A 19,279-nucleotide genomic window follows, 5' to 3' on the forward strand; every position below is an offset into this window, starting at 1 on the left:
ATATAGATGTATTTAAATTATCCATGGGCAGATACTGCGCTCAGGCAGCATAGCGTGAAAGCTGAGGATGGAGTGGTTGGAAGAGAGCACACAGAAAGTGCCATGGAGACAGAGTTAATCAACTTTGCTGGACCTTAGTTGGCTGTGGTGTTCCTGTTCCTGTTCTGACTACAAATGCGCAGAAGCGCAGAGGCAGAGGTACCACAGCAGCTCTGGACAGAGTTAGCCTGGGCCTAACCAAGCTCATGAGCCCAGATTTAGCAGTGGTTCTGCCAGAGTCAGTGTGAGCAAAGGCTTGTGAGCAGGAAGCTGAAGGAACGGAGTTCATATAGATATGTCTGAGCTCAGTTGTGGCCTGTTACCTGTACCTATCACCTATCATATTGAAGTATAGGAAGTTGGAAAGACAGCAGAAATATATGTATAACTGAAGTCTAATATAATCCATACATGGTTTGCCCCAGCTGAGACTGGGAGAATGAAGTGAACTGCCAAGAGTGTGTGGTGTTAGTGGCCCCTTTTATATCATACTGGTATGACTTGGACTTGGCCTTCTTTGTGCCTGCAGTGCTCTGAGAATTCACGCAAAATAACTTAGCAGAGGAGCTCAGCATTTCTTTGCAAGATTCTGCAGTGAGAAAGGCCACTCCGCATATGTAATAACCCTGTTATAGCATAGAGGATTTTCTAGGGTTGATATTACCAACACTTACTGCCATGAGAAAACCAGAGGACAATTAGAGACTGCTGAGCCGCAACACACATGGAGGAGAAGGCAAATATTTGGCCTTGCCCAGTCCTCCAGTGTGGGTGGCGTGCAGAGGTAGGAGGCCACCCTTAGTAGTTAGGGCAGTGGACTCTGCTCAAGCCCCTGAGCTCTGGCTTCTCTGGAAAAAGTGACCGTGAGTCAGGTGGAAACATCCAGCAGATTGCAGCTGGCTCAGGCTGTGGCAGTTGTCACACTTTGGAGTGGGACCTTCTTGTGTTTTAGGTGCTGCGGAGCAGTTTATAACGCTCTGTACAGCCATGAGCCTCATGTCCTGTGACAGAATGTTTGGAATTTGATTACTTTTCCCTGTGAATATTTGTGCTAGTTCAGTCCAAAATAATCTGTTATGATACAAATTATAATAAATAACTCCTCTGGATGTCCTGGCCTCCTGAAGTAATCATCACATCCTGAAGTAGGCTCTGTTTTTGCAGTACATAGTAGATAGTACGAGTAGTATTATGGAGTATTGCTTATACTGTCTCTCCCAAGGCCTCCATTTATTTTCTGCTGCTGAAGTTGGTTGCTCTGCTGTTTACCACCCTTATGTGCATCTGTTAGCCTGTAAACTATCTCCATCGCAGACTAACAGATAACTACTGGCTCCAATGAGCTTGGAAGCATTGAGGAAGCCAATGTTGCCCTTACTGTGTGAAGGACCAGGATAATACTTCTGTGTTACTTGTAATTCTGTTGTGTTCATTACTTTAAGTAGGGCAAGCAGTACCCACAAAGCTTGTTGTGAGTGAAGCATTGAACAAGCTCACACAGAAAGGCATTATTAAAATGTAGGTTGTTTAGGGATCCCAAAGCAGGGTACCAAATCTCCTTTTGAGTGGATGCACTTAGAATTCTACTTTGTTTGCTGGTAAATTTTTTGTCGCCTGATCCAGTGTGCAGAAGGACATGTGGGAAAGAGAGATAACAGTCTTCTTTTTTTATGTGATGAGAGAGTGAGGGGTAGTGGGAAAAGAGATGTGCAGCAGGACCCCAGCAGAGGAACGATTCTGCAGTGCTTTGCTCCTGCGTAGGCTCTGTGAGATGAAGGAGCTGACCAGTAGGCATAAAACAACTTTTTCAGTCAGTATAACTGCAACCAGCCAAACTTGCATTCACAGAAACAGCATTTGTATGAAGAAGCAAAGGCAGGAAGGGTGGAGGGGAAAAAAGAAGCATTTAAAGCTCAAATGTTTTTCCTCCTTTGGAGATTGTTAAATAGTATGGTATAGCATTTGGCTTGTAGCAGGTTTGCCCTTTTCCCAGCTGAGTCAGTGCTGTTTGGCATCCAGACAAGTGCAGAGGAGACGTCCTGTTTCCTGTGCAGAGAAAAGCTTTGACCGTTTTGTAAGTCCTGCTTCTTTCAAACAGTTCACCAGTCCCAAACTGTATTACTTCAAGGCTCAATTCAGCAAAGAACAATGGTAGAAGCCTTCAAGAGCAGCAAAATTACGTTTGTGAAAAAGTGGGCACAAACAGGACAGATGGGATATCCACTGAATGCAGATATAACTACAAGGAAGAAAAATTAAGAATGGCTGGTTGAGGAGAGTGATGCATTTTAGGAGAAAAGCTATTTATGTATGTATGTCTGTCCAAAATGTCCATCAGTGTCATGGTGGTATATGCAGTCCCGGATATAGTGTGCAAAATGTCAGACTTGTATAAACCTATAGGTTTTACTTTATTAAAACTGATGTAAGGAAAATGTCATCTCAAGTTGTGAGGTTCGGGTTGGGCATTTGCACATTAGCTCTGCTTGTTCCCAAAAGCCAGGTCCTACAGACTTGCATTCCATAAGCATTTGTGTCCACAAGCACCTGTGAAACCATTCTGTTTTGTTGGGCTTGTGTTAGCTATGGATGTGGCTCCATGTTAGAGTTATTTTGTTTCTGCTCGTGAAAGATAGCATAAATATCGCATGTTGTATTTGATGTTTCAAAGGAATCCTTTAAAAAGAGCACAAAAGCATAGTACTTCACCTATTGTATTGTTCTGGACAGAAGTCCTAAAATTACCAAATTATTCTGCATCCTTTTAAAATATCTAATGTTTAATTCTGTCACATTTCCTGCTCTCATGTAATCGTCTCTCTGCCTTTGATTCTCTTGTCTCACTTTTGCTTGTGGTGCGTGCTGCCTGAGTGGTCGCCCTCTGTGATTCTGCTGGGTGCTGCAGTTTGTCCTGTCTGAATGTATCTCCTCAAACGGCTGCTCTAGGTGTATTTAACATCACTAGCGGTGATGCCAAATCAGCAGCAGTCCAAGCTGCTATAATAACCCAGGGTAATAACAATGTATGCATGTTGGTTTTGATTTTCCCCCTTGTCTCCTTTAACGGAAAGAAGCTGCGATGCGGCAATGTGTGTGCTCTCACTCGCTCTCGTTTTCTCTCTCTCAGTCTCTTATTAATGTGTCATAACATGTGAATGTTCTTTCACTTGGCATACATTTACACTAAAACGTACTCAGAATAATCCATGGCATAATACTGTGAGAGGCTAACAATTTTTGGCCAAATAGCTATACAGAATTCTTCTCATGTTCATCTGAAAATGAGTTTTATTGAAATCATCAACTCCCAGCTTACTGTTCTGATTGCTTTGTTCAGAGAAAGGTCTCAGTTTTAAGTACCAAAAATAAAATAGACTTTTATTGTGTAATTTTACTGACATGAATAACTTTTATGAAGAAGAGTGGGGATTCAATCTGTTACAATTAAATCTATGTTGTAAGATGTTTAGCAGACCAAGAACTTTTTGGAACTTATCTGTATATTTATCAAGTTCCTTTCCTATCTAATCTTTCTTCATTATGAATTTTTTGTTTGTTTTTAGGGATTGGTGCCAGAATAAAAAAAACAACCCAAACATTTTTACTTATATGGTAACTCTGTATTCCAATTCCTTACATGATTGTGTGCCTACCTTTACTCCCTTGAAATAGAAGATGATGACTACAAAGAAAGATTTCTAATTTTGCAGCAGAAGTAGTGTCTTGCTGACTGTAGTTCTGTAACAATAGATCGTAACCCTCAGAGATCAGGAAAAAAGCCCTTTTTATATGTTGTTCAATGGCAACCTTATTAGCATAGTTCAGTTGACACTTAAGAGTAGTGAAAGGAAAAATGAAGAATGATCACAAAGTGAAATTCTTAACATAAATAGTGGAGCTGAAATTATCACAATACTAAGTTCTTTTGCAACAGTTTTAGTCTTATTTATTTCATTTATTCCTCCCATACATCTTGAACTTCCATTTGCAATTTTGGCTGATGACAAAATGTTACCAGATCTTGAAGAAAGTTCAATTCTGGTTCCGCTTATGCTTCTGAGAAATTTTTATTCTCTTAGAACTAAAGCTCCTTCCCACCTACACGCTTAAAACAAAACCTTAACCCCAAATGTTTGAATACTATACTACATGAATAGATGGTAGAATAGATGATGTAATTTAGTGAATAAAATGAAAAAATCTGTTCTGTTACCATTGCTGGCTGCAATACCATGCAACTCTTCATGAAAGGTTCTCATAAATTGTAGAAAATATTTGTTTTTAATAATTTATGTATATATTTGTAGAAGGTCTCAGATAAGTTATTAATACAGGAAATCATTCTTTGTTCTTACTGCATAGTTACGCTGAGCTAATTTTAATGTGACTGACTAAATTGTCTTATCACAATGCATATATTCTAGAGGAATATAATTTTCTTGTGGACAAATATTGGAAAGATTCATAATGTATGCTGTCCTCCATTTCCCATAGTTGTGCTTCAAATAGAACACCAGGAGTTTCTCTAAATTTCTGGTAACCATGACAACCGTTACTTTAGTGTTATTAGCCCAATGTAATTTGGTGGAGTAGGTTGCTAAGGGTAATTTTTTAGCTACATTGGGATGATACTCGTTATTGCAATTCAAAATAATATTTAGAATTTAAATTCAAAAATCACTTAGTCATAATACTGAAATATACTCTATACTTTGGATTTGTTTTTTTAGTGAGAGCTTCACTTTGCAGAGGGGCAGGTTGGGGCTCTTGTCCACGGCCCCTGGATGTGTCCAAGGCAGAGCTGTCATTGAAAGTTGTGCATTGCTGGTTGCCACGCAACGGTCCAGGGCTTAGGGCTTAATGGATCTAAGATTTTGATCCATACAGTTTCCTCCCTTTTTCCCCCTTCAGTGTATCTCTCATACACGTGCACACGCACACTTTCTCTGTAGCTATTTCTTGTTCATTCTTAGAATTATGGAATTTTATTCCTCGTGAAACTTGGCATAGAGAGGAAGACAGATGTACTTGTGAAACTGCACAAGTGCTCTGCGTTCTGTGCATGGTCTGAGGTGTGTGGGTTGAATTCTGATTTGTTTGAATTAAAAAAAAAGTAGGAAAAGTAGGTAATTTTTATTGTTATCATCTGATATGAAAAACAGTGTAGGCAGGAAAATTAACTTTTTAAAAGCACTACATGCATTGAGAAGGAAATGAATTCAAGCTGGAAGTATAGACGATAAACAAGTCTGAATAGAAAAAAGAAAACTTGAACTCAATTTAGGAACGTACCCTAATTGAAAAAGAATTCATTTGAAAAGACTAAAGAAATGAGACACAACAAGAGCTTAATTCTATTCTCTTGTATGTAGTTATCTTTTAATGTGTGGTGTAGCAAAAAGGGAATCCAGTGACATTCGCAGCATTAAACATTTTGCTCTTGTCTTGCACAAGGTGCCAGACAATGGCAAATCTCGTTCAGTGTGATCTAAATTGAAGAGATGTAAATGAATGCAGGTAGAACAAACAATACAAATAATTTCCTTTAAATGAATGGAACACATGCCAGAAACAGAAATTCTGTTGGAACATTGCAGTTTATGCATGTGTTTCTGGTAGGGCAGCAGTGTTTTGGGGGCTGGTTTGGTCATCTGGAACACTTTTGCAATATAGTTCGTCACTAATTTCTTGCAGAAGTATAATTCACATATGTGTCAACCTTAGTTTAATTAACAGAGGATAAAAAAATACATTTTTTTAAGGAAGCAACTTCCTTTAGCTATTTTCAGTGTATTTTCTTCGCTGTTTAAAATATTTTCCAAAATCACTGTGTTACTGTTTATCTGATAGGTGATATATCTTATCATTTTTGGAGAGTTTTGTGTTTACCTTCTTTGTACATTGTTATGTCTGAGGATAACAAATATTACTATGCCTAAGATAGACAGCTAAAAGAGAGATTGGCTGTACTTTTGTTTGCTGGACCATTTTATATCTCTCTGCATTTTGGCTGCAAGTGTATCACTAAAATAACAGGCTTTACAGGCTAATATTTAAGCCTGTTAACTCATTCTTAGTTCGTTTGAAGCCAAACTTTGAAAGCTTGCATGATATTTCAATTTTTACATCAAACATAAATATGCTAGCTTTAAGAAGGTGTACAAGAGACTAGAATTTTGTTAGTGATTTCTCACTATAGCCATGCAAATTTTTACATATAACTTGCATGTAAGAGATGACATCCACCGAGTAATCGTATCTAGATTGCATACGGAATTTTTTTGGTCGATGCAGCATGGCATGCACATACACTGTGTACCAGGTCTGTTCTTCAAGGAGCTGGATCTGTAATGCTTGTAGCATCTCTTGGGAAATGGGGAGGGTTAGTATTTAAAAACTGTAGCGTGTTCATAAGTACAGAAGCCTCCCAGACACTGTGAGCCTGGAATATAATATAATATATACCTTGAATGTCCTATTTTCAGATGCCACCTAACCCTGGTGGCACCTAAAATTCACATTTGTCCAAGGTTCACCTCAGGTTTGCCCGTGCTGAGCCCAAGCCAGTTTGCGCCTGTTGCACCTACTCAGCTATCTGGGCAGCATTTTAAAGTAGTGCTTTAAGAGATTGTTCACCACAGAAGATGACCTTTCTTTAATGAATGATTTCAGAAATTAAAATACTCACTCTAGGGTAGAGGAAACAGGTGTGGAGAACAGTCTTTTCTCCTTAAGAAGATTTGAAACCTTATGTGTGTATGTAGAGTTGAAACTGTTCAGTCTAGAGAACAGGAAGGTCAGGGTGGATGTCATCAGTATCTATAAATATCTGAAGGGAAAGTGCAAAGAAGATGGAACCAGGCTCTTTTCAGTGGTACCCAGTGGCAGGACCAGAGGCCATGGGCACAAACTGAAGCACTTTTTTTACTGCGAGGGTGACTGAGCGGTGGCACAGGTTGCCCAGGGAGGTGGTAGAGTCTCCATCCTTGGAGACACCCAAAAGCTGTCTGGATAGGATGCTGGGCAGCCGGCTCTAGGTGACCCTGCTTGAGCAGGGTGTTGGACAGGATGACCTCCAGAGGTCCATTCCAACCATTTAATGGCTCTGTATTGCTTCCCAATAAAGTGCCCTTACACCTGAGACCCAGGTTCTCTAAGGTGCCTTTATTCCTTCAACCCAAGTAGCATTTCTTAGATGAAAACAATAAATATTGGTTTGCAAAAGAAAGAAAAAAGTGATCAAAACAGTTATTGTGGCATTATGATATAGAAAACTGGACATAGCCAGAAAGAGTGAAGTCCAGGGTTTAAAATGCACGAGCATCCATTGGAACGGATACTGCCGTACAGGTCCTTCCTCCAGGGAATTTGCCCGAAACGCAAAGCTTGAGAGACTTACTTGGTATCACTCCAACTTAATGTACATTTAATTGCTCCATAGAAAGCGGAACGACTCTGAAAAGAGGGACTGAAAATAATCACACTGCACTGGCAAGTAGTCAGAAAGCTCTCTGGCTAGATCAGAGAAGACCAAACTCATGCTCGTTCTGTTCTGGTTGAAGGTTTTAACTCCTGAACTACTGGCTAAAAGAACACTAGTGCTACCTTGCACTGGTGGTCTTGTGGCAGAAAATCCAGCCCTGTCTGCCTCTTGTTGTAGTGTTTTATTTTGAATAAAAAGCACTCAGGTTCTTATCTCCAGGAAAGTATTACATCTATGACTCTGATGAATTCAGAGCACCTTTGGTGCTTCAAGGGGAAATCTTGTCCTTTCCTGTCTGGTACATGTGCTCCACAACAGCTATGAACTTTACAGGTTACATATCTGTTGCGGTTGAGACGGACAAACAACATAGACCAAGTTCTTCCAGGATGAACGTAGTAGATGCCATTTATTGTCACAAGTGCATTTTTATACAGTTTTACCAATTCATGTGTCTCTTCACTATTGGTTACAAGTTACAGCAGTAACATCTCATTGGCCATTTTTGCTATCATCAATGTTACTCTTCTACTGCCTTCTCTGTCACGAGTACATCCTTAACATCTCCGGGTACTCATTTACTCCCATCTTTCTCACGGGTAGGCCTTGATATCTTCAAGGCTAATTTCTGTTCCCATGCCCTCTGTCAGGGAATCCACGGACCCACCGTAGTCCCACACATACCACTCCACTGAAAGATGCAATATTTACATTTTCATTGAGACTTGATTTGTGAATCTCTTGATGAGTCGTTCTTAGAAAATCTTGATTCCCAGAAAATCTCCCCGAAACCAGTAAGAATCATGAGTGCACCTGCTTTTAAAGGCCGGGTGTAAAAGACATCCGCATTTGTGAGAATCTGATGTTCGGAGAGTAGTGAAATTTTATTACAAGACATCTTTAATGAATTGGTGTTCACTTTAAAGAAAAAAAATGGGAGCAATTTATTATCAATGATACAATGACACTTTCACAAGCTGTTGTTACATTTGATCTGCTGTCAAAAAAGAAAAAAAAGGAGTTTTGTGCTTTTAGGTCACATGAAAGCTTCAAAGAAAACTTTTCAGTCTGATGCTTAAAGCTGAAAGCTCTCCTACCAGCCAGAACAGGGGAGTGACACACCAATAGAAATACAAACTGATTTTGGAAAGTAAGTTTTGATTTGTTATGCAGCCAAAAGATCAAGCTAGAAGTGGGAATCAGTAAATGCAAACACCATTTTAGTTGTTTCTCTGTTGTATTGATGCCACACAAAAAGCTGTGGATCTTTGTGAACAAGTTTCCTATTTGTTTCTGAAAGGTGAATGAACCAGCTTATTAAAAAAATATAGCGCACACCTTTCAAGACTGAAACTGTTGTCATTACATTTTCAAGACTCAGTTTTCTGTTTTACATGTCTATAGAATTTCACATGGTGACAGAGAGAAAAGTACTTAAAGTGTAAAATAACTTCTGTAATGTGATTTCTATCAACTTAAAACTAGTGACTGAGTTGAGAAAACTGATTGACCAGCTGAATTTGAATATTATGTGTATCTCAGTGTTTTTGAATATCATGTGTCCTGTGCACTGACTCTTTTCAAAAACTTTAAAACATACATGTAAATTTATCATCTTGATTGAACTTAATTTTTGTGCAACACCCATCATGTGAAGAGGGAATGCTTTTGCAATACTTACCCACATTTATTTGCTATACAGATTAATATACAAAATAATAAAAAATACTATGCTTTCTCTTCAAACTGAAGAACAAATTTAATTAAGGAGTCATATTCCAGCATGGTTTGAAAATTCTGAATCCATCGCTGTTTCTGTGTGCTGACCGGCAGATGTTAGAACTGCTGTTCGCAGCTTCCCGGAGTTCCTGGGTATGCTCAGAGAACCTCAGACACTCCGGTGTTGTCAGGAGGCAGAGAAGAATGTTAATAGCAATCATTTCCCTCTACAGAGCCTACGTAGAGATGATACCTGGGTCAGCTTGTAACCCGATTTTATCCTAGTAAATAGTTTCAGATCTGAGAAAAAAAATAGAATTGATTGTTGTTCAGAAACATTGCATTATAATACTAAAAGTTTCAGAGAAAATGACTTTTACTTAATGAACTTGTCGCTTTATTTAAAAAAGCAAATATTTTGCTGACAGTTTAACAGATCAAAATTGGTAAAAGGACTTTCTATTCTTTATAAAATTACAGAATTTTAATTGTTTTTTAAATGAAGTAGAAAAAAAACCCCAATAAAACATTAAGGAACTCCAAAGTTGTGGGCAGCAGAAAAACACAATAAAATATTAAGAAACTCTAAGTTGTGGGCAACACTTCCATACTGCTGTTCACATAAGCAAATTGGAATGTGGCTAAAATATATGTATTTTTAAAAACCACAGGAAAATCCATCAGGTTACGAGAGTATTCCTCATTCTGAGTTACAGATAAGTTTTCCATCCTTTTTCCTCTTTTTCTGGCTACACTCTCAGTCTTAGTTTCTTCAGCAGGATGTTCTTAGGAGCTGGATCTTTTAGTATGTTATTATTGAGTTAAGGAAGAAGCCCCTGATTTTGACTTCAGATAGATGATATACTCTGTCGCAAAAATAATTAATGTGGCTATTAAGAAGATGCTTTCTAAAGTAAGGAGCTAACTGTTCATTGCTGTCTGCACTGTCCAGGAAGACATTGTGAACAACTGCTACTGGAAGCTGCATTTAAACGGGAGTTTGCATTTGATTTGCAAACTGATTTTCAGTGATTTGGGCCTAGGGTGGAAAAGTGAGCTCATTCTAGCCCTTGGCTACACAGGCAGATTCAGGAGATTGGTTTCAGCAAATCCTTCTTGTTCTTGCCTGTACCTGCTCTGGACAGGTATGGGGACCATGCCTACAAAAGCTCTATTGTCCTTTGTATGACTGATGACAGATTTCACTGAAAGAGTTTGTGTTGACTTTGTGACTTCCAACAATTTACTCTTCTATTTTTTTCTTTCTTTCACCTTTTTCTTCAGGTGCAGAAACCTTACCTTTCCTGACAGGCTTCCTGAGGTCAGCATTGTGTTTATCTTTGTTAATGAAGCTCTCTCGGTGATTCTGCGCTCCATTCATTCAGCCATTGACCGGACTCCTGCTCACCTGCTCAAAGAGATTATTTTAGTAGATGATAACAGTAATAATGGTAAGAGGTTTTGTTTGGTTGGTTTTTTGTGGTTTTGTGTTTGTTTGGGGTTATTTGGTTTGTTGTGGGTTTTTGGTGTTTTGTTTGGTTTTCCCTAGAGGTTGGATCATACACAAGAATCCTTGAATTCCGCCTCCTGCTCATCCTATTGGCATTTCAAATGTCGTCAGTGTATTTTCTCCCTTCTTCATGACACAGTCTTTCTGGGCTGTCTTCATGTATACACAAATGGGGTGTGTTAAAAAGATTACGTACAGAGATAGAATGCTGTTTCCATATGCTTAAGGTGTCTGTTAACCAGAATTTTGAGTGTAACAATAGATTCCTGATTCAGTTGTACATTTGCATGTATGTACTCACTTTCTCTTTTGTATAAAACATCTTTCCATGTTTCTTAGACGTCTCCTCTGGATTTCCAGATCCTCTGCTCTCTGGTTTTCATCGGCAGGGCTTCTCTCATCCTTTCCGTCATTACAGTCGTTATGTGATCCCTGTAGCTAGATCCTGTGACTCACTGTTGATCATAAATGTATCTCAGAGTGGTACAGAAAATAATTTTTTTGCAAAACAAGTGAATAAGTTCCCCACTCCAGGCTATGCACTTCATTATCTCCTCTCTTGCTGACTATCAATGAAGGAAAAAGTAAAATTCTGACTCTTTATAGTACATACAAATCCCAGCAACCTGATCTAAGCTTATATCAAATCTAATTCCAGTCCCAGTGAATAATACTGCGTTTAGAGTTACCTAAGGCTGACCAAGCTTTTCTTGAAACATCTGCTGATGGAACAGTGTGGGTAAATTGGCATGCAGGATTTATAGTTGTAATTTGTAGTTTATGGCACAATTTATCATGTAACAATGTGATGAAGTCAATGAAAACAATCACATGAAACAGTAAACTATGAACAAAGTGAAAACAAACAAAACCCAAACCAACCAAAATTAAAATCTACATGTGTGCACACACATACACATACATGTGATTCAGAAACTTCTTGTGAACCGAGGTAGGCTTTTGATTTGCTTCAGCATGTAGTTCAGTCATTTGGCCTGGTTTTACTGACACACTCTTGCTGGCCTTAATTTTTGCCTACTTCCTCATGTAATACATGGCAGTTTGATAGGAAAAAATAAACCTCACAACTTTGATTGGTGGACTTGGTCTTGGAATGTGTTTGTAGAAATTAATTCCTGCATCTTTCAAACAGAGTTAATGTGATGCCAGGAGCTCAGTGAACCTGAATGGCTGTTGGTGCTGCAGGGCCTGAGGCCTCTGGACACGGAGGAACTGGCCACAAGGCAGCCGTGCAAGAAGAAAAATAATCTGGCTCAGAAATGAGGTTTCTAAAGTTTGAGACTGATTTTCTATAAGTTACAGGCAGTTATTCTAGAGGGCACATTGTAGAGCAATGTCAGAAACTTCAGTGATTCTGAGAGCCTGTCATCACTGTGATGAGCTCACTAACAAAGACACTTTGCACTGTGCTCTGTGGGCTTGTCAAAATTATTCTTTGTCATTATTTCTTACCTGAAATAGATAAGAAATCACAGGAATCACATATTCTTTCAGGAAGACCTATTCAGCCACATTTTGTGTTAGTACCAGTATTGGTACTGTGCAGTATAATATTTTTATAGTTGGCTGTGCCTTTTTTTCAGGCTTTATTTAGGCCTGCCTTACTTACCTTCCAGTGCCTGAAATCCATAGGTTCCTGGCCCTAAACAGGAGGACAGAAATTGAGAGGAAGGTGACCTTTGGTTTGGCTGTCTTGGCTTGGTATTACGTATCATTCTATACAAAACCACACTGTGCAGACTGATCCTTAGCCTCCTAGAAATTTTCAGCTCTCTCCAGGATTTTCTGCTGCTCCTCTAACCCTTTCTCTGGCATCTCTTCCCTGCAGAAGTAAATTAGATTCCTACCATCCTCTTTATCCCATAATGTATGCTGAAGACCTGGTAATAGGCATCCATTTGGAAAGGATAGATGTTTGGTAGGAAAGGGAGAGATTGTAAAGATGATGTATGGGCTTTTCTATTATTAGTTTAAATCCTGAAATATTTATTTTACAATTTTCTTTTGCTCTTACAATATTCTGTTTTCAGGTTTTTTTTCTCCCTTCTAGCATTGCTGAAACTAATCCTTTATATTTAGTGTCATTCTGTGTTTCTGTTAGTAGCTCTTTAGCTTGCGAGTGTTGCTGCTTGTAAGATAAGTGGGTTACCCTGGGTTTCCCTGTGTAATGTTACCTGAGGGGCAGAATTTTTGTGCTTGCGTCTGGCTCCAGACTCTGCTCTCGCAGAGGCCTGTCAGAATCCTAATTATAAGCTGTATCTTTACTCTCAGGCTTTTGCTGGGGATAGCAACTTTTATAACTCAATGTAAGATTTTTTTTTCCTGTGATGTAACAGCCGTGGATTTCACAGGCAAGAAACATCGTACTGTGGGGAGGGACTACAAACAACAAGTGAGAACAGAGATCAGGCGGAGTGCAAATGAACGTGTTTTTTATTTTGATTCTCTTCCACTGTGTGATTGCATTCACATAGCATAGTGGTTTAAAATAAAAGCAAATACAATGATTGGCCCTAGAGGAGGGCACCAAAATGTCCTGCTTCTGAGGGGAAGCAATATGCTGGTGAACTGGTGCAAATTCTTGCTGTGGGCCAAATTCTGAATCTATTAATGAGCACCCACATTGTGATTTCAGTAGATCAGTAGATTTCTATTTCAGAGAAGAGCAGTGAAAGAACTAATTTCTTTTTAAAATTACAGAAGGCTGATTTCAGAAACCATATATTCAAGTGTACAGCCAAAGTCTGCACATTTGTCTTGAGCAATATAAGCAATAGAATTTATTTCATGCACTTCAGGGTATGTCAAGCAAATTATCTATGACTTTCTTGGAACCTCAGTGCTGTTTTTCAAGTTTCCAGTTATGTTTCAGGAGACCTAAATCTCCTAGTGAAGTTTCCCTTTTTTAAAGTAAATGTTTCAAGTTAGGAAACTAAAAATGCCAGTGTGTGCCATTTAAAAGCAGAAGCTACATTTAACAGATCCCAACACTTTGATCCTTTATTTTAAAAAAAGCCATTTGCATGGCTTAATGTGTGTATTTCACCATACCATCTTTTCTAGTGGAATTCTGATAAGCATAACACTGAAATGTTTCATATATTCTGTTAGGTACATTAGTGTAAAATTTAATTGAAGGTTAAAAAAAGTGCATCTCAGTGGCTGCCTGTGTGCTGTATAACAAGAACAGAAGATTTATTAAAACAAACCAAATATCATTGTAGATCATTTGGGTCCCATTTGCATTGGTGCGATATAGAGCAAATGCACTGGTTTCAGCTGTTTTAGTGTGGTGTTAAGTGCTGTCTGTCAGATCAGAATCTTCCCCATCCTTCTCAGGAACGCTGTTTGTATTTCAGAGATAATATACTCACTATTTTATAACTTGGCAATAAAATAATTTATTCATTTCTGCTTTCAGAAGCAGCAGAGTTTTCCAGCTGGCTCAATGCAATTGAGGAGGGAGATTTACAGAGAAGAGGCTTTAAAAACACTTTCAGTGACCAAGCCCACGACTGCTGATAGTTAATTAGACCTCAGAAATGTGTTTAGAAAAAACATTGCCTGAGCTGGAGGCTACTGGAATAGTGTTTTATTCACTCCTGGGCTTGCTGCATCCTGCCCTCTGGGGACAGGGTGGTGACCTCCTGTGCCACTGGAGTCCTGTCTCGGCTTTTGAGTCTTTCCGCTGGCATTGCATCCTGCTGCATCATGAAGTACCTCTTGGAGATTATTTTAAGATTCTTTGAAATCTCTCTAAAACACTCATTGTGTGAGCCATGATGTGTTCAGCTTCATGAGGAGGCAGTATGCATTAATGTGCCCAGACTATGCCTTACAAAATTTTATATTGGAGCACTAAGTATCATCCTCTATGACATTTTTTCATATTGAAGTTAATAATAGATGTTGCAATAGAGGCTCAGATTTCGTAAGGTTTCTTCCTTTTTCTTTGGATCATTACTTAGGAATTAAATATTTTAATGCGTTCAGTGTAACGATTCTCATTTTGTCCTGAGATCTCCATGAACACAGCTATTGAATTGCAGTAATAATGCTGGATATCACAGGATGCTAATTCTATGACTTGCAGTGTTGAAGAGAATTAGCACAGGCTGGTAGAAAGTGGGTCAGATGTATCACCTTTGAGAGATTTGCAACATTGTCCTCAAAACATTGGATAAAAAGAAGCTTTTCAAAAAGCATCCGGAGCTTTTCATTAGAAAGGTACATTTCTTCTTTGGCTGTTTTTAAGAGATATTTGGGAACAGAATATTGTTTGATTTTTATTTTTTTTTCTTTACGATAGCAATGATGAATAAACCTCAAAAGTACTATTCAAATGCATGCTAGATTTCATATTACAGCGTAATTCGAAGATGTCTTACCTGTAGACCAGACAACTATGAATGTTGATTTTAAAAACATATTAATCACCATCTCCTAGGGAAGTTCATTCTGTTTGGCTTCTTATTCATCTCTTACCTCAATGCCAGCAAAATTCAAAGGCAAAGAAAAACATTTGAAAACAAGGAAAAAGCCTAACTTTATTCAAACCCGCATTCACTTTTGGGCCACGGGTAATGCATTTTGAAGACTTTGCTTTATCTGCCAAGATTCATTCTGCCCATTAGTTAAAGGTCTTGATGCTGAAATAATTATTTTTGCAGTCTTTACAGAAGAAAACTTTCAGCAGTGTTGGCAGGGATTTATAGGAAAGAGGCTGTGTGAGGCTAGTTAGGGATCAGATGCTAAAAAGCCTGTATTTGTGTATAGAGCAGGAAATCTGTCTTCACTGTAGATGTGAGAACATTAGCTGCTGTTACAAACTGTGCATTTTACTTGCAAGGTAACGTTTAGCACTGAAACTTGAATAAATGAAGACAGTTCTTTGAGCATATGGTCAGTGCTGCACACTCTGTGCTGGTGCTGGGGACTGCAGTGAGGTGTGTGTCTTGGCTTGTGTGCCAGCTGCTGTGGAGGCACTTCAAAGTATGTAAGAAGAAAATAAGCAGGACTAAAACATCGTCCACTGGCCATCTGTGTTGACAGAAGATAGCAGGAGGGATGTTGTTCTTATTCTAAGGTGTGGGAGAGTGGAGTATGTGGACACGTTGGTTCATGTCCCAACAATGAGTAGCCATGCAGCTCAGAAGTCTTGTGGAAAAAATTGAGAACCACTAATGCAAATGGACTGTGAGATTTTTATAAGGACAGTAGAAGATGCTGCCCTAGAGTGGCTGTAGGCTGTTTTCTGCTCTTACTTGTCAGTCCTTGTGACACTGAATTTGATTCCTGCTTTAAAGGGCAGAGGTTGTGGAGCAGGACATCAAAAGGATGTGAGCAACAGAGCAGAAAATAGAGGGACACTGTTGATGAAGAATGCTACCTGCCCCAACTATTCCTGCCTGTCTTTTGCTTTGATATATCACTCTTCACACCTTTTTCTCAACCTGTATTCATTCCTCCTTTTTTTTTTATCCAGGGGTGGTGTATATCCATATTCCTTATTCCCTCAGTCCACTTGGCTTTTCCTCATTCCACCCTGCCACTCAGCAATTTTCAGATGTTCACTGCCTCACACCCACTCCGTACACCTCCTCCTCCTTTCTGTAAGTTTATGTCCTTCAGCTGGGGTCTCCATTTTCTGGGTTCTCAAATGTCAGTGTATCTGCTCCTCTTATCCTCTCCCTGTATCCTTCACCCCAGTATTTGCTGCTTTCTCTCAAAAACTGCACTCCTCTGTTTTTCCAATTTCATCATGCAGCTCCCTCTTGCCTTTAGCCCCACTAATTAAACTCCTGCCTGGCTCATCCATCTGTCCATCCATCCATCCATCCCTTCCTTCTTTCCTTCTCCCCCCAGCAGTATTCTGCTCCTTCCTTTGTGGCATGTTTTTATCCCATTTTCCTTCTCTTTCTCTCTGACACCACATTTTCAGATGTGATTTTTCATTTCCTTTTGCTTTCATTTAAAAATGACGTTTTGTTCTTTTAGATCAGTGTTTCCAACTGTCCCATATCTGAAGCCCATCCTGCGTCAGACTCGGATGTTGCCTTGCATTCGATCACACGTGGGGGCAGGGACAGCATCCCTTGCTGAAGGCAACACTCTGATTTTTGTAGCATTTAATTATAGTTGTATGAAAGCTGTTTGATAACCAGCATGCGGTTTGCTTTGTTTTATAATGTCAACTGCCACATTCTCCGTTCTTTAGAACAGATGTGGAAGGTCCTCAGCCCTTGTTTCCTGGCAGGCTGGGGAAGCTGCGGTGCTGTGGGGCTGCAGGACCAGTGCAGCCCAGAGAACTCGCACAACTGTTGGACCATTTGCCTGTGCAAGTGTGAGCTCAGCAGGTGTTTGGAGTGACAAAGTGGCCTTTCAAAAGAATAGTTGTTTTAATTATCTATAGTCTTGTATAGTTCAGTCTGTTTGTATGGCTGGGAAAGCAAAATTTCCATGTGTGTGCAAGCTGATGGCATAACCTCTGTCTACATCGGGGTCATAGGGGAGCAGCAGAGCTTTTATTGCAGTTTCCTGACATCAGAGTTTCTCATTCAAAAGTTCATATAATACTATAAACTGAATTCTCCTTAGCCAGCAGTTGTTGAAAGTTAATATGTGGTCATCTCATCTTTTATTCCATCCAGCAAGTAATTTAACTCATCCAGTCCTAATATGCTTGTAGTGCTGCAGTCTAATAAATACCTTCTTCTGTGTCAGATTCAGTACAGCAAGTCTGAGAGGACAGAACAGCCACTTCAAAGCCAGCATTTTCCATACTTGCAGTTTAATGTAGAATAGAGAAAAAGTTATTTTATGCAACTTCAAACCCTATTACCAGTTAATCCTCTTTTTTTTTTTTTTTTTTTACTTTCCAATAAAACAAGCCCATTGCTATTAAACTAAGCTTTAAGACTGGAAGAACAATGTATCTGATTTCAGCGTGGGAGGAACTAATTTAAGTGTCATCTCAGTGGTATGTACATGCCATATTTAATCCTAATGGAAGGTAGTAGAGTGGAGTATCTGAAGTACAGTATAGGAAATGCTGAAAAACTGGAACTAGAACAAAATCCATCTATCATTTCAGCTGCAGTTTTACAGCTTTCTTATATCTTCTTTTTTTCCAAATGGTAAATGAAACCGAAAGCTATACTGGCATTTTTTTCGTTGTGGTTTTGGTTTAGCTTGAATCCCAGTGAACCATTTCCCACTATGTATCTATTTTACATGTGCTGTGTACCCTATGTATGTCAAGCAGCGCAATGCACGGTGAGTTATTTTCTTATTGTTCGTCCCTGTGTCTGTTCTGCAATCCTCTAATGAAACAATCCATAGTGTGAGCACAGTCATACGTGCTCTCAGTTCACTGAATGCATCAAAGCCCAATACAGATAATACAGCAGAAGTTTTTAGGTGATGACAAAGAGCCGCACAGTGGCATTTCGGAATATTTTGGAAGAATTATTTAGGGCAACTAATAGGAAATAGCATCACGTGTGTCAGGTGTGATTCAGAAACACTGCACAGTGTTAAAGGCTACAGGCTCATTTTAAACTGTTTTGATAGCAATGTGGACCTCACCCCATGTGCATTGGAAGTGCTGTGGGCTGGTGGTATCAGTCCACTTCTCAGTACTGTCACTGTGCTTTTAGCCTTAAAATTGATTACTAGAGATCTCTGAGAAATTACTTGATTGAAATTACTTTTCTTCTTTCTTTTTTCTTTCTTTTTTCTTTCTTTTTCATTTTTTTTCCTCTCTCACATTTATGGGATTATTTTGTCTTCAAGAATGCTTGAACAGTTTTGCTTGATAATGTTCTCAAACACATCTCACTGCATTTAGGTGACAGCCAAATGTATAGATCTGGTGCAGTGACAAACAGTCATGCGGAACTTGTGAGAGAAGTGCCGATATCTGTTAATGTCAGTAAAGGCAACTCTGGTTTGATCAGAGATTATTTCCTTTTGACATATTTTCCTGTAAAATATCTGGAGATCTCCTTGCATCCAGTAGAATTTGTATTTGAGATATTCTAGTAATGTCAGCTGAATGACTTTTTAAAGGATTTCTGTCTCTTGCCTTATCGAGAGAATGGTGCTTATAATTGCAAGAGTTTGACAGGGGGTGGAGAAAATACTCTGTAGTGTTAGACAAAGGAGGTAAAAGATTGTGTCCTATATAAAGTAAGAAATACAATTGCCTTTTAAGTGAACTTTATTAAATTTTTCCTTTTCTTCCTAAGACAAGCATACTTTTCTTAAAAAGAAAAATGGATAAAAAGATATTTTTCATAAAATTAATACTGAGTACTTAATTTAAACTGGTGGTAAAACTTCCTGCTAGAACTGATAATTTCAGAACATTCAACTTCTTTGTGATAGAATCTGAAAATTCTTAATATGCTGAAGGGTCCAAAACATGATAAGAGATTTGCCTAAGGAAGTATTTAAGTGTGTTTCATTATATCACCGAATGATAAATATCAGTTAGCAAAAATATG

At 38.9% G+C, this 19,279-nt stretch overlaps 1 protein-coding gene across 6 annotated transcripts in view; it reads left to right on the top strand.

Moving 5' to 3' along the window:
* The window catches only part of GALNT18 (polypeptide N-acetylgalactosaminyltransferase 18), a 241,250-nt gene that overhangs the window by 119,624 nt on the left and 102,347 nt on the right, over positions 1-19,279 (top strand). For all 6 annotated transcript variants that reach the window (XM_071808895.1, XM_071808894.1, XM_065838798.2 and 3 more), the window contains one exon: positions 10,526-10,692. In XM_071808895.1, coding sequence (XP_071664996.1) covers positions 10,526-10,692 — 167 coding nt within the window. The remainder of the gene's footprint in view (positions 1-10,525; positions 10,693-19,279) is intronic.

The sequence above is a fragment of the Patagioenas fasciata genome, chromosome 5, assembly GCF_037038585.1.
Source record: "Patagioenas fasciata isolate bPatFas1 chromosome 5, bPatFas1.hap1, whole genome shotgun sequence".
In the NCBI taxonomy this organism is placed as follows: Eukaryota; Metazoa; Chordata; class Aves; order Columbiformes; family Columbidae; genus Patagioenas; species Patagioenas fasciata.